Genomic DNA, 14,760 nt, shown 5'->3' on the forward strand with positions numbered 1-14,760 from the left:
AATAAACACTTAATATACCTGAAAGTGTAAAATTACTAGGAAAAAAAAATAGGGAAAAAAAAACTTCTGACATTGGTATTGGCAATGATTTTTTGGGTATGGATTCCAAAAGCATAGACTACAAAAGCAAAAATAGACAACTGGGATTACATCAAACTAAAAACTACTGCATAGCAAAGGAAACAAATCAACAGACTGAAGAGATAATCTTCAGAATGGAGGAAAATATTTGCAAGCCATGTATCTGATAAGGGATTAATATCCAAAATAAACAAAGAACTCCAATAACTCAACAGCAAAAAATAAGCCAATTAAGAAATGGGTAAAAGATGTGAGGGGCTCCTGGGTGGCTCAGTCGGTTAAGTGTCTAGCTTCAGCTCAGGTCATGATCTCATGGTTGGTGAGGTCGAGCCCCACTTTGGGTCTGTGCTGACAGCTCAGAGCCTGGAGCATGCTTTGGATTCTGTGTCTCCTTCTCTCTCTCTGCCCCTCCCCCACTCACTGTCTCTCACAAATGAATAAACATTAAAAAAAAATTTCTTTTTAAAAAAAAAGATGTGAATAGACTTTCTCAAAAGAAGACAAAGAATGGCCAATAAGTATACAAAAAGGTACTCAATATCACTCATCATCAGAAAAATGCATATCAAAACTACATGAGATATCACCTCACAACTGTCAGGATACCTATTATCAACAAGACAAAAGATAAGAATTGGGAAGGATGTAGTGAAAAGGGAACCTTGGTATATACTATTGGCAGAAGTGTAAACTGGTACAGCCATTATGGAAAACAGCATGGAGATTCCCAAAAAATTAAAGATAGAATTACTATATGATCCAACAGTCCCACTTCTAGGTATACATCCAAAGGAAATAAAATCAGTACCTCAGAGACATGTGCATTTCCATGGGTACTGCAGCATTATTCACAAAAGTCAAGTTATGCAAATAACCTAAGTGTCCATCAATGGATAAATGGATAAAGAAAATGTGGTGTGCACCAAAATGCAAAGAATTTTAAGAGAATACTATGATGATTATATATGTGAACTGGACAACCTAGAAAAAAAATGGATAAATTCCTAGAAACAATCTCCCAGAACTAAATCAGAAAGAACAAGAAAATTTGAACAGATCGATTACTAGTAACAAAATTGAATCAGTAATCAAGACTCCTCATCTCAAACAAAAGCCCAGGACCAGATGGCTTCAGAGATGAATTCTACCATTTAAAGAAGAGTTAATACCTATTCTTCTCAAACTGGTCCACAAATAGAAAAAAACTTTTTCAAATTTATCCTATAAGACTAGTATTGCCCTGACACCAAAACCAAAGACCCTTTAAAAAAAGAAAGACAACGAGAGGCCAATATCCCTGGTAAACACAGGTGTAAAAATACTCAACAAAATATTAGCAAACTGAATTCAACAATACATTAAAAGGATCATTCACCACGATCAAGTGAGATTTATTCCAAGGACACAAACGTGGTTCAATATTTGCAAATCAATCAACATGAAATATCACATTAATAAAAGGATAAAAACCATAAGTCAACTCAATAGAAGCAGAAAAAGCATTTTTATATAAAATACTGTATCTGGGCATGATAAAAATTTCAAAGTGGGCTAGAAGGGAACATAACATAATAAAGGCAACACAGAAAAAATTCTTAGCTTAACATCATATTTGATGGTAAAATACTGCAAGCTTTTCGTCTAAGACCAGGAAGAAGACAAAGATGTGCACTCTAACCTCTTTAATATAATATTGTAGTAAGACCAACTACAGCAAATGGACAAGAAAAATAAATAAAAGGCACCCAAAGTACTAAGGAAGAAGTAAAATTGTCACTATTTAGAGATGATATAATACCATAGCTAGAAAAGCCTGAAGATTCCATCCAAAGAACTATTAGAATAAGTGAATTCAGTAAAATTGTAGGATACAAAATATACAGAAATCTGTTGCATTTACATATGCTAATAATAAAATAGTAGGAAGTACAATTAAGAAATAATCCCATTTACAAGTGCACCAATAAAATAAAATAAAAATACTTAGGAATAAATTTAACCAAGAAAATCAAAGACCTATACTCTGATACTAATGAAAAAAATTGAAAACAACACAAATGGAGAGATATACCATGCTCATGAACTGGAAGAATTAATATTGTTAAAATGTCCATACTACCCAAAGCAATCTACAGATTCAATGCAATCCCTACCAAAATACCAAGAGCATTTTTCACACAATTAGAAGCAGTAAGCCTAAAATTTTCATGGAAACACAAAGACCCCAAATAGCCAAAGCAATCTTGAGAAAGAAAAACAAAGCTTGAAGGTATCATAATCCTAGATTACAGCTACAGTAATCAAAATAGTAGGATACTGGCACAAAAAAGACACATAGATCAATAAAACAGGATAGAGAGCCCAGAAATAAACCCATACTTATACGGCCAAATAACTGATGACAAAGGAGGCAAGAATATATAATGGGGAAAAGATATTCTTTTCATTAAGTGGTGTTGGGAAAACTGGACAGCTACATGAACAAGAAAGAAACCGGACCACTTTCTTACACCATACACAAAAATAAATTCAAAATGGATTAAAGACCAAAATGTGAGATGTGAAATTATAAAACTCTTAAAAGAAAACATAGGCAGCAGGGCCCCTGGGTGGCTCAGTTGGTTAAGCATCCGACTTCGGTTAAACATCCGACTTCAGCTCAAGTCATGATCTCATGGTTCATGGGTTCGAGTCCCACATTGGGGTCTGTGCTGACAGCTCAGAGACTGGAGCCTGCTTCGGATTCTGTGTCTCCTGCTCTCTCTGCCCCTCCCCCGCACGCACACACACACTCCCTACTCTCTCTCTCTCTCAAAAATAAACAAACATTAAAAAAAAATTTTTTTTAAGAAAGAAAACACAGGCAGTAATCCCCTGAACATCAGCCTTAGAATATATTTATGAATATGTCTCCTCAGGCAAGAAAAACAAAAGCAAAAATAAACTATTGGGACTACAACAAAATAAAAACCTTTTGTACAGGAAAGGAAACCATCAACAAAACAAGAAGACAGTCTACTGAATTGAAGACATATTTTAATTACATAGCCAATAAGAGGTGAATGTCCAAAATATATAAAGAACTCATACAATTCAACCCTTCCCCCAAAAGCAATCTGATTAAAAAAATGGAAAAAGGACATGAATAAACATTTTTCCAAAGAAGACATATAGAGGGCCAACCGAAACGTAAAAAGGTCACTAACCATCACTAATCATCATTACTAATCATCAGGGAAATGCAAATGAAAACCACCATGAGATATTACCTCACACATCAGAATGGCTATTATCGAAAAGACAAGAAATTTTAAGTACTAAAAACTCCAGTAACATGGAGCTTCTCCAAAAATTTAAAAGCAGAAACACGATGTGTTCCAGCAATCCCCCTACAAGGTATCTACCCAAAGAAAAAGAAAACACTAATTCCAAGAAATATAATGCTCTATGTATATTGCAGCATTATTTACAACAGCCAAGATATGGAAAACAATCTAAGCATACAATGATAAATGGACAAAGCAAATACGGTGTGTGTGGATATACACACATACATACAATGGAATACTACTCAGCCATAATAAAGAATGAGATCTTGCCGTTTGTGACAACATAGATGGACCTAGAAGGTATTATGCTAAGTGAAATAAATCAGAAAAAGAAAGGGATATACCATATGATTTCACTAATATGTGGAATCTAAAACACAAAACAAACAAGAAAATAAAAACACACTCTTAAATACAGAAAGAAAATGGTGGTTGCCAAAGACGACATGGGGAGAGTGTGAGGGGTGAAATAGGTGAAGAGGATTAAAAGGTGTAAATTTCCAGTTATAAAATAAGTCACAGGGATAAAAATTACAATATAGTATATATAGTCAATAATATAGTAATAATGTTGTATGGTGACTGTATTCATGTTGAGCACTGAATAATATACAGAATTTTTGAATCACTATGCAGCTTGTACCCCTGGAATATAACATTGTATGTAATTATACTTCAATAAAAAATATTGTATATACAAATGTGTAATTTATTTTTGCTATCTAAAATTGTGAATATTTTCCCAATTCATTAAAAATTCTAAAAAAGAAGGGGTGTCTGGATGGCTCAGTTGGTTAAGCATCCAACTTCAGCTCTGGTCATGATCTCATGGCTTGTGGGCTCAAGCCCCACATCGAGTTCTATGCTGACAGCTTGAAGCCTGGAGCCTGCTTTAGATTCTGTGTCTCCCTCTCTCTCTGCTCCTCCCCCACTGTACTCTGTCTCTCTCTCAAAAATAAATAAACATTAAAAAAATTTAAAAATTTTTAAAGAAGAAAAAAGTAGCATGCTATATATTATTTAGCCTTGAAAAAGGAAATCCTGCCATTTGTAAGAATATGGATGAACCTGGAGGCTGAAATAAGTCAGATACAGATACTACATACATGATCTCACTCTGATGTGGAATATAAAAAAGTTGAATTTATAGAAGTACAGAGCACAATGCTAGTTACCAGGGGAAATATGGAGATAAAGGGGACCAAGTTTCAGTTACAGAGATAAGTTCTTCAGACATAATGTAAAAAATGTATGGGGCGCCTGGGTGGCGCAGTCGGTTAAGCGTCCGACTTCAGCCAGGTCACGATCTCGCGGTCCGTGGGTTCGAGCCCCGTGTCAGGCTCTGGGCTGATGGCTCAGAGCCTGGAGCCTGGTTCCGATTCTGTGTCTCCCTCTCTCTCTGCCCCTCCCCCGTTCATGCTCTGTCTCTCTCTGTCCCAAGATAAATAAACGTTGAAAAAAAAAAAAAAGTAAAAAAAAAAAAGTGAAGTACATGAGGTGATTGATATGTTAATTAGCTTGACTGTGGTAAACATTTCACAATATATATGTTATCCAAAAAAAAATCACATTGTGCACCTTAAATATATACAATTTTTATTAGCCAATTACACCTCAATAAAACTGAGGAAAAAAAGAATTTATGAGTGGACTCATATCTGTCACCTACATTCAAATGCTTTGGCAAAAGGGAAGTATATGTGTGTGCAGAAAGCTATGAATCAGGTGTGCCTAGATGTTAATAAATGACGAAGTGAAGTAATAATGTAATCTGCTATTTACTGTAGTGTGCTTTCAGCTTTGAGTCTTTCAGCTTTTTAGCTGTGAATTTAAAAATACTTCTGGAAGATACAGAAGCAGTGAATAAATGATCCCATATGAAATCATTCTATTTTCAGTATAAAGAATTTCATTAAGCAAAAGAAAACATCAACCCACCCCTCAATAAATTAATAAAACCCAAACAGTGACATCTGATAGAAATATTTTTATTTTTTTATTTTTTTAGAGAGAGAGAGAAAACAAGCAGGGGAGGGTATGGAAGAAAGAGAATCTTCAGCAGGCTCCATGATCAATATAGAGCCTGACGCAGGACTCAATCCCACAATCCTAAAATCATGACCTGAGCTGAAATCAAGAGTCAGACACTCAACCAACTGAGCCACCCAAATGCCCCTTGATATAAATATTTAAGATAATTTTTTAAAATTATGAAACCATGCACATAGCCTTTCCCTCAATCTCTAGTGCTGTAATAAAGGCAGTTCATGACCTCAAGATGATTTGACATAATGATTATGTGATTTATCAATTCTCCATTTTCTACTGTAGTGCTTAGACTGTGTTTTACAATTATCTGAGTACTTCTATTTCTTTTTCACTGAACTGTAAGCTCCTAAAGGATAGGGAGCATGTCAAATGTATTACTACACTAAATATAGTATCTGACACACTGTTAAATATTAGCTGAATAAATGAAAGATAAAAACTGGATAAAACTAATTTTTTGAAATGAAGTGACTTTCCATGTTGTTTACAAGCCCTCTGGAAATCCTCTTAAGTTCAATGATATAAGTACAGAAATGTTCATCCCACCACTTACAATATTAACATTTTAGAAATAAATGCACAATATGAGGAAAACAGTAAAATAAGTAGTGGTATATATAGCCATATAATGGACTTTAAACTTTTTTTTTTTTTTTAAGTGTATTGGAGGGAGAGAAAGGGGCAGAGAGAGGAGAGAAAGAATCCCAAGCAGGGTTTGCACTATCAGTGTGGAACCGGATACAAGGCTTGAATTCACAAACTATGAGATCATGACCTGAGCCAAAGTGAAGAGTTGGATGCTTAACCAACTGAACCACGCCCCTATAAGGGACTTTAATACGGCCATTAATAATGCTAGCAAAATTATTTAGTAGCGAGGGAATTGTAAAAGAAGGAAAATTACAAATAAAGTATGTGACCTTAATTATGCTTAACAATGTATTAAAAATGCACTAAAAAAGGACTAGAAGAAATTAACAGTTTCTTGTAAAAGTCGATTAGGATGTATTTTTTCTTCCTACACCTACCAAAACTTCAAAAATTTCTGCAAGTAGCAAGTCTAATTTTACAACTAGAAAAATTTTAATTAAGAGGAGAAGAGGGGTGCCTGGGTGGCTCTGTAGGTTGAGTCTACAACTCTTGGTTTAGGCTCAGGTCATGATCTTGCAGCTTCGTGGGATGGAGTCACGCATGGGACTCTGTGCTGGCAGCATGGAGCCTACTTGGGTTTTGCTTGCACACGCGCTCTCTCTTTCTGCCCCTCCCCCACTTGCACTGTCTCTCTCTCTCTCTCTCTCTCTCTCTCAAAAATAAAATACAAATATATAAATTAAAGAGGAAAAAAATTCATTTAATCCCCTTTTCAAAAACTACCTCTTTCCTATGAAATTACATAAAGAAATTAGTTCAGTGTCAATTTGTAATAACTTATCTAATGAAAAATATTTATTTCTATAACCCTAATAAGTTTTTTCATAGAGTACTTAATAACTGAAAAATTAAAATAAGAATATAATGAAAAATTCACTATCAAATGCCCAAATAATATGATGATACCAGAGAGTACCCAAGCTAGAGATTGAGATACTATATAAACTCCAAAATAATAACCTCAAATATCTTGGTTTAAATGACAGGCTGTAAAATCTGTTAAAAACTTTTTTATGGAAGCACAAACATTTATTTTTCAGCAAGTTATTTTAGCAAGTACGTGTATGTAGTATAAAAGGCTACATGCAAATGTCTCTGCCTCTATACATATTACTCCCCAGTTTTCCATAAATTATCACCTACCATTTCTGAGGTTTAAGCACAAAGCCTTCTTGCTTCCAATGTTTTTTACTGGGAAGCAGTAGCTAATCATGTGGCAAGCATTTTTCCTGTGTTGACAGTATTTTTCATAATCAACTAAGTATTTTACATACCTTCTTCCATTAACCCTCGGATCTGCTCATCTTTCTCTTTCAAAAGTTCTGAAGTTTCACTACTATTTAATCTAGTAGCAAGTTCTTCTTTTATACTTTTGATTTCCTAATTAAAAAAAAAAAAGGAATGTGAATACCATAACGAATTACTTTCATTCTGGGCATATTTTTCAATTTTTTCCATATTCAAAGTCAATAATCAAATTCTCAATAAAGATCCTTAAGTTGTATTGTTAACCTGTGTTTACTACCTCAGTTAATTAAGTAAACAGCTTTGAAACAACATAAAAAACCTGAATTCAGAAATAAAGAGGTTTTAATATGGTAATACAAGTGAGAATGAGTTAACTTTCAATACCTTTCTTTCTTATCTCTATACACATTTTCTTCAGATCAAGTATTTTATTTGGAACATTTCAAACAATACATGTCTCCATTTTTCATTTTATTTCCATTCCTCATCTAAAACTTGCTGCACTTGCTAGTGCATTGTGAAATGAATAAAAGCATGATTATATAAGGTTCAATCTACTTTAATAAAGCAGAGATTCAGCAGAAATATGTCAAGACAGTTATCCTTTAAAACCACAATGGAGAAGTATGGTGATGTGAAAAGTGCTCTAGGATTTAAAATTTGGTTTTAAGCAATGATCTGAAACAAGAGCTAAAAACAACTAACATTAGGTATTTAAACCATGCTTTGTATCCATTATAATTTTATTTTCACAACAATCCTATGAAGGAGGTACTTTATTTAACTACACAATTAAAGACTGAATAAACTTTGAAGGTCAGAGACCTACTAAGTGATGGAGTTTAACTTGAAAACCAGGTTTATGAGTACCCAAAGCCCATACACTGAGCCATCCACAACATTACTCTGCATCTTCCAACTGTCAAAACTTGATTCATCCATCAAGGCCCAATAAGACCATCCTGCCTTCCATGAAACTTTCCTCAATTCCCCTGGTCAGAATTCATCCTCTATGATACCATTCCAAACTGCTTATTCGTCTTGATCTGTAATTTACTTCATCCTGCCTTGTACTATATAGGTGTTGACATTATCTATCTTCCATCACTAGAAAAGCAAACTCTTAAGGTTAATCCAATTTGCTTTGAATTTCCTGTGGATCCCAACTTCATATGTACTAGTACACATAAAAAAACTTAGAGTCCAAGCTTTTTCCACCTATAGTTAATAATTTGGGTCTATTTTAGATCTATAATTCAAATTACATTACAGAAAATAAACATTACATTACTTAAAATCTAATTTCTCAATTAAACTTGTCCAGATGGAATATAGTAGGGACAAGAAGAGGTAAATTGGTTAGGTAGTCTGAGGTTATTGTTAGTGTCTGAAATGAGCTAGCTAATTAAAGCAAACAAGCAAAGGAATTATATGACTTATTTCTCCTCTTTAACAGTGTACCAAAAAATAAAGATTAACATTAACACTGGTCAAGAAGACCAACCTAACTGAGAAGGGCAAATGCTGAGAGACGTTATTAATAATAGTTTAGATAGAATTACTAACCTTAGTTGGTTACCAACTTCTAAAATACCCAATTGCTACAAATTATAAGAATTAGAACAATGGTTCCCAACCAGGAGTGATCTTGCTCCCAAGGGGACATTTGGCAATGTCTGCCAACATTTTTAATTATCACAACTTGAGGAATGGGGTGGTGGGTGCAGAGTGGGAGATAGGGAGATAACGCTGACAGTGGTGTCTTGTAGGTAGGGGCCCAGATAGTGGTAAACATCTCACAATCCAGAGTACAATCCCATACAACATAAAATTATGCAGCCCAAAATGTGAAACGTGCTAAGAAATCCTATATTAGAATAAATCAATGTTTTGTCTCACAAGACTTGCTAACCATTACAATATTTTATTTTACTTAAATGTTTGTTTATTTTGAGAGAGACAGAGAGCAAGCAGGGGAGGAGGAGAGAGAGATAGGGAGAAAGAGAATCTCAAGCAGGCCTCACACCATCAGTGTGGAGCAGGATGAGGGGCTTGAACTCACAATCCTGTGAGATCATGACCTGAGCCAAAATCAGGAGCCAGGCGTTTAACCAACTGCGCCGCTCAAGCGACCCTACAATTTTTTATTTTAAAATCACTCTGACTTGAAAAGGTACATATAATATGTTTGAAGTGGCTGGAAAGTAACAAATGAAGGTAATAATACTTCAAAAAAAATGTATACAGTGTCATTTAGATTTTTTTAAAGTTTATTTTATTTATTTATTTAGTATGAGTGGAAGAGGTGGAGGGAGAGAGAGGGGGAGAGAATCCCAAGCTCAGCATAGAGCCTCATGTGGGGCTGGAACTCACAAACCATGCAATCATGACCTGAACAGAAACCAAGAGTCAGAGGCTTAAGCCACCCAGGTGCCCCAAGTGCCATTTAGATTTAATTGTTATTTATTTTGACAAAATTTTCATTTATGAAATTACTCTAATGATCCTTGCTATGTATCTTACAAGGACTTATAGATAAATTATACAAATATATGCTTAGTTTTTTTTTTTAAAGTTTCAAAAATCTAAGTCTAAAGGTATTAAATAAAAATCTGTAATTTAAGTGTTAATATACTATATGGTATCCTTTTTATTTTTGAGAAAGAGAGAAAGAGTTGTTTGAGAGAGCACACAAGTCGGGGAGAGCGGCAGAGGGAGAGAATCTTAAGCAGGCTCCACGCCCAGCACAGGGCCCCACGTGGGGCTCCATCTGATGACCCTGAGTTCATGACCTGAGCTGAAATCAAGAGTCAGAAGTTCAACCAACTGAGCCACCCAGGCGCCCCTACTGTATGTATGGTAATCCTTTAATCTTACTTCTCTTTTTTTCCATACCAAAATATTATGAATACATACCTCAAAATCTATGTCTGTATAGAACTTAAGTAATATTATTTTTAATTTCCATTACCTTTTTAGCAGCATCTCTCTCTTTACAGGCTAGCTGAACTTTCTTTTCTGCTTCTGCAATTCTTTGAGTAAATTCATCTTTCAAGGAAGAAATGCTGCTGCTTTCTTCTTTCACTCTAAACATTTCACTAAATTAAAAATAATAGAGAGAAGTACTTGTTTACATGTTCCTAGGGTAACAAGAGGAGTTCAGCTTGCAAAAGGAAAATAACATTGTCTTCAACACATAACTTACTAAAATTGGTTAGTTTTATGCCTGTTAACATTTAAAAGAAAAATTACAGGCTTAATTTATTTTAAAACACCTCAATGACAACCAATTAGAAATCGAAAATGTCACCCCTATTTGATGTATAAAAATAACAGTAAAATTTTTAAATTTTGAATCTGTGTTACATTTTACGAATCACCTCCTTAAAGGAAACAAATATTGTTGGGGTTTTTTTTTTTGATATCATAGTTTTCTTTAAATATATGTTTTAATATCTAATACTAAAAGGGAAAAGGCTTTTTGTTTTGTTTTGTTTTTGCAAAACACCTCTCTTCAAATGCCAAAGGTAATATGGTACAGATAATTTGAGGAAAAAATCTCTACATTTATAACTGAAATGCTATTCCATTTTCAATTATTGTAAACAAGTTAAATTTTAGACATTTTAGTTTTAAAAAATTCTTAAATAATAACCATTTGGGCCTCTACAAAACATACAATTATTCACATTTGTAAAATACTTACTCTTTCAGATTATCATAGGCTTCTTCTAGAAGTGCTTTTTCTTTACTAAGAGATAATAACTGAGCCTCCCTTTTATCCAGTTTCTCATTCAGAAATTCGACTCTCTGAATAAGAAGAATACACAAAGTCAAACATTTAACTGAAAAGACCATTTTTACATGCAGGTGATGAATTGTAAAGGTAATCTAATCAATATAGTAACTAAAACAGCATTACCTCATAAAAAGACTTAGCAACAATGAGAACATAGTGGATTCAGAATAAGAACTCATACATAGCTGGTAGAAGAGTATAAATCAGTACAACCACACAGTTGGTGGGAGTATAAATTAGTAAACCACTTTAATATCTAGTTGAAAATCTACACACCATTGAATGCAGACAATTATTTTAGATATACTTTAGAGGAGAAAACTCCTGCATTACTATACAAGGATATTTACAACAGTTTGTTATAGCAAAATCTAAAAAAAAGGTGTGCATGTCCAACAAAAGCGGAATGGAGACAAAGAAAATTTTTAAAAAGATCACAGGGGCTTCAAAGCCTTTAGTAATATCCTGTATCTTCGCTGGGTAGTCAATACGCAAGTGTCCCTTTTTCCATATTATTCTTTAATCCAAATATGTAGCATGTAACTATTTTTAGTATGATACATTGCATTCAAAAAATAAAAACATTTAAAAAAAAACTCATATGCATGTAACTTTAAAATCTCCAGGATGTATCAGTGTAAAGCTAAACAAAAAGGAATGATAACAGTATCTTACTCCTTAGGCCTTGCTGAAGCAGTGAAAAACTTGTGTATGAGGGGAGGAATGATGCTGTTTGCACTTAAAAAAAAAAAAGTCTTACCTGATTGAGGTTTAGATTAATTTAGAGATCACTTACCTTCTGAAAGTAGCTCAAAAATATCTTATTGATACGAAACAGTGCTGATTTCAGCAATTCAAAGTGCTATTATAGCTATAGCATGGCATTTTTGTGTGTGTGAATAGTATTAAACCTAGGTAACAGAATCTGGAACTTTTTTTTTTTTTACATTAAATAATTCAATACATGGCACTTACAGGACATTTCTTCAAGACATCCTATATCTCAGAGGAGTCTATTAAAGATGCCAAATCCAACTCAATTTCTATATCTAAAAATCATAGGAAAAATCAAAACCGTGACTTAATGTTAAAGAATTTACACCACTTTCCTTTTATATGTATTAGATAGAAGCAATTTGTCATTCCTAAGCAATGCCTTTGTTCCTTGGACATTTCCCATTCTTATTCATGTTAAGAGAGCTAGCAGGGAAACATCAAAATAACATAAAAGAGAAAACAAACAAGTAATTAATAACAACAGAAACACATCAATAATTAAAGACTAAATTTTTCATTTAGGATTTTCTACAAATAATGTGAACATGCAAAACAAATTTTGATATAAAAAACCCATATAGTGTTTATATTCGTTTCAGCACCTTTACCTGCAAAGGCTTTGAAGACGTATGTTACCATAAGCCAATCCTTTGCAAAAAGACAAATGAGCACAGCATACAAGAACTGTAAGGTGAAAGGACTCAAAAGTAATGACACGAGATAACCTTTTCATTCTTAGTTATGCTGAAATATCAACTTATGTTATCACAGATGTCTCAGGAATTTCAAGTAATTTAATATCAATAATTCAATTTTAAAATCCTTAATGCCACACCTAAAGGCCAAAATGCTCATTTTTTTTAATCAGCACAAATCATTATGCAACATGGAATGTTAAAAATAAACAATGAAAATATAAATAAATAAACAATGATTTCATTTCTGAAAAGCATATCCAAAAATCCCCTTGCAGTTTCTAGATTTACCTTGCAAACATCTTCCTTCTCAGAATGTGCTTCTGGCTTACTTTCAGCAGTTTCGTGCGGCTCGGCCACTTTGTCTGAGACAGTATGTCCTTCACTTACTGGTGTAGAAGAAACCAAGATATCAGGCTGTTCACAATTAACAGGTGTTGCACTTCGTCCACTTTCTTCCATTTCCGTTTCTTCAGTGGGTATAATTAATGTTTCATTTACTTCTTCAGATTTTCCTTCAACAGATTCAATTACTTTAGTCTTTGGAGTTGAAGGATTAACTATAATAGGTACTAAAGCATATCCCTTGCCTGACAGTTCATCATCTGAATTGATTTCACTTACACTACGACTATCTAATGACTGCACACTAAACGAGTCTATTCTTTCAAAAGCATCAGATGAACAGCAACTCTCAGTGAGTTTCTGGAAATCATCTAAACGATTATATTCAGGACAAGCAGATGCTGAGAGAAGCTGAAAAGATGTCTGCATCAAGTGAAGACTTGATTTTGAATCTGTAGTCTCTTGTCTTGAACTTGCTGAGCTCTCACTTATTACACTTTCATGATCTAAGACTTCAATGTCACTGGTGGTAGAAGTACCAGACGAGAAGGTACTAACTGGAGGAGAAGGTGTGTTAGTCTGTCTGTCTTCATGTTTTTGTTCCTTAGGTTCCAAAGCCACATCCTTTGTTTCTGCAGTCGACATATTAGGTATGTTTTCCCTAGTTGTTTTCACATTAATTACATTTTCGGATACCTTCAAACGTACAGTTGATACCTTCGTATCAGACTCTTTATTAACAGTTTCTTCATGCTTGCCCTCAGTTTTTGGCGACAGAGTATCTACTGCCAGAGTTTCCCCTGATACACACGGAGTAGAGTCTTTCACTTTTGACTCAGTTGTTTCCGAGGTTCTTGACTGTCCAGTGGGCAAGGATTCCTGTAAAGTGCTTTTTACTTCTTCTTCTGGTCGTTGTGATTTAGCTGGTGGTTTTGATACCACTGGACTCTTCTGAATGGTCTGGACGTCCGTTGGAGAGAGAAAGGCACTGAAGAAATTTTCAGATTCATCTACCACAGTTCTCCGAACTGGCTTTGTTATTGCTTTAGGAGAGGCTACAGGCTGACTCTGAGGTTCACTGTTTGATTTTAACCCCCAGGTTGAAGTATCCCATCCTCCACTGACAGGGAGACTTATTCCTTTGACAAAAAAAAAAAAAAAAAAAAAATATATATATATATATATATATATATATATGTTACAAAAGAAAAAATATATTCATTTTATGTTAATATTACAATCGTTATAAGTCAATACATAGTTTAAAAACAGGAAACCTGGGGCGCCTGGGTGGCGCAGTCGGTTAAGCGTCCAACTTCAGCCAGGTCACGATCTCACGGTTCATGAGTTCGAGCCCTGCGTCAGGCTCTGGGCTGATGGCTCGGAGCCTGGAGCCTGTTTCCGATTCTGTGTCTCCCTCTCTCTCTGCCCCTCCCCCGTTCATGCTCTGTCTCTCTCTGTCCCAAAAAAAATAAATAAAAAACGTTGAAAAAAAAATTAAAAAAAAAAAAAAACAGGAAACCTATAGAATACGACCTATAACTTGCACCTATTAGGCTACCTGCTTTTTTTATGATTAATTAGTTCACTGTTGCGCTTTAGGCCTTAAAGAGGAAAACTGGTACGGATATGTCCAAACTAGGAACCAGGAACAAAGGTAAGAGATCAAAATGGGCCTGGCCTACCAGAAGCAAATATGTTACTCCCTCCCACAACAAATTAAGAAAGTAATGGTATATGTTACACAACTTATGCTCAGTCTAAGATACACATCTCACAACATGTT

At 34.5% G+C, this 14,760-nt stretch overlaps 1 protein-coding gene across 2 annotated transcripts in view; it reads right to left on the minus strand.

Moving 5' to 3' along the window:
• TMF1 (TATA element modulatory factor 1) overlaps positions 1–14,760 on the minus strand; it is a 34,200-nt gene that overhangs the window by 16,475 nt on the left and 2,965 nt on the right. For both annotated transcript variants that reach the window (XM_047097435.1, XM_047097434.1), the window contains exons 2-5: positions 12,921–14,113; positions 11,065–11,168; positions 10,330–10,456; positions 7,385–7,490 (exon numbers count right to left, since the gene is read on the minus strand). In XM_047097435.1, coding sequence (XP_046953391.1) covers positions 7,385–7,490; positions 10,330–10,456; positions 11,065–11,168; positions 12,921–14,113 — 1,530 coding nt within the window. The remainder of the gene's footprint in view (positions 1–7,384; positions 7,491–10,329; positions 10,457–11,064; positions 11,169–12,920; positions 14,114–14,760) is intronic.

Source organism: Lynx rufus, unplaced genomic scaffold (genome assembly GCF_022079265.1).
Source record: "Lynx rufus isolate CCGP_SWC_20201006 ecotype Redwood Valley unplaced genomic scaffold, mLynRuf1.p SCAF_4, whole genome shotgun sequence".
Classification (NCBI taxonomy): Eukaryota; Metazoa; Chordata; class Mammalia; order Carnivora; family Felidae; genus Lynx; species Lynx rufus.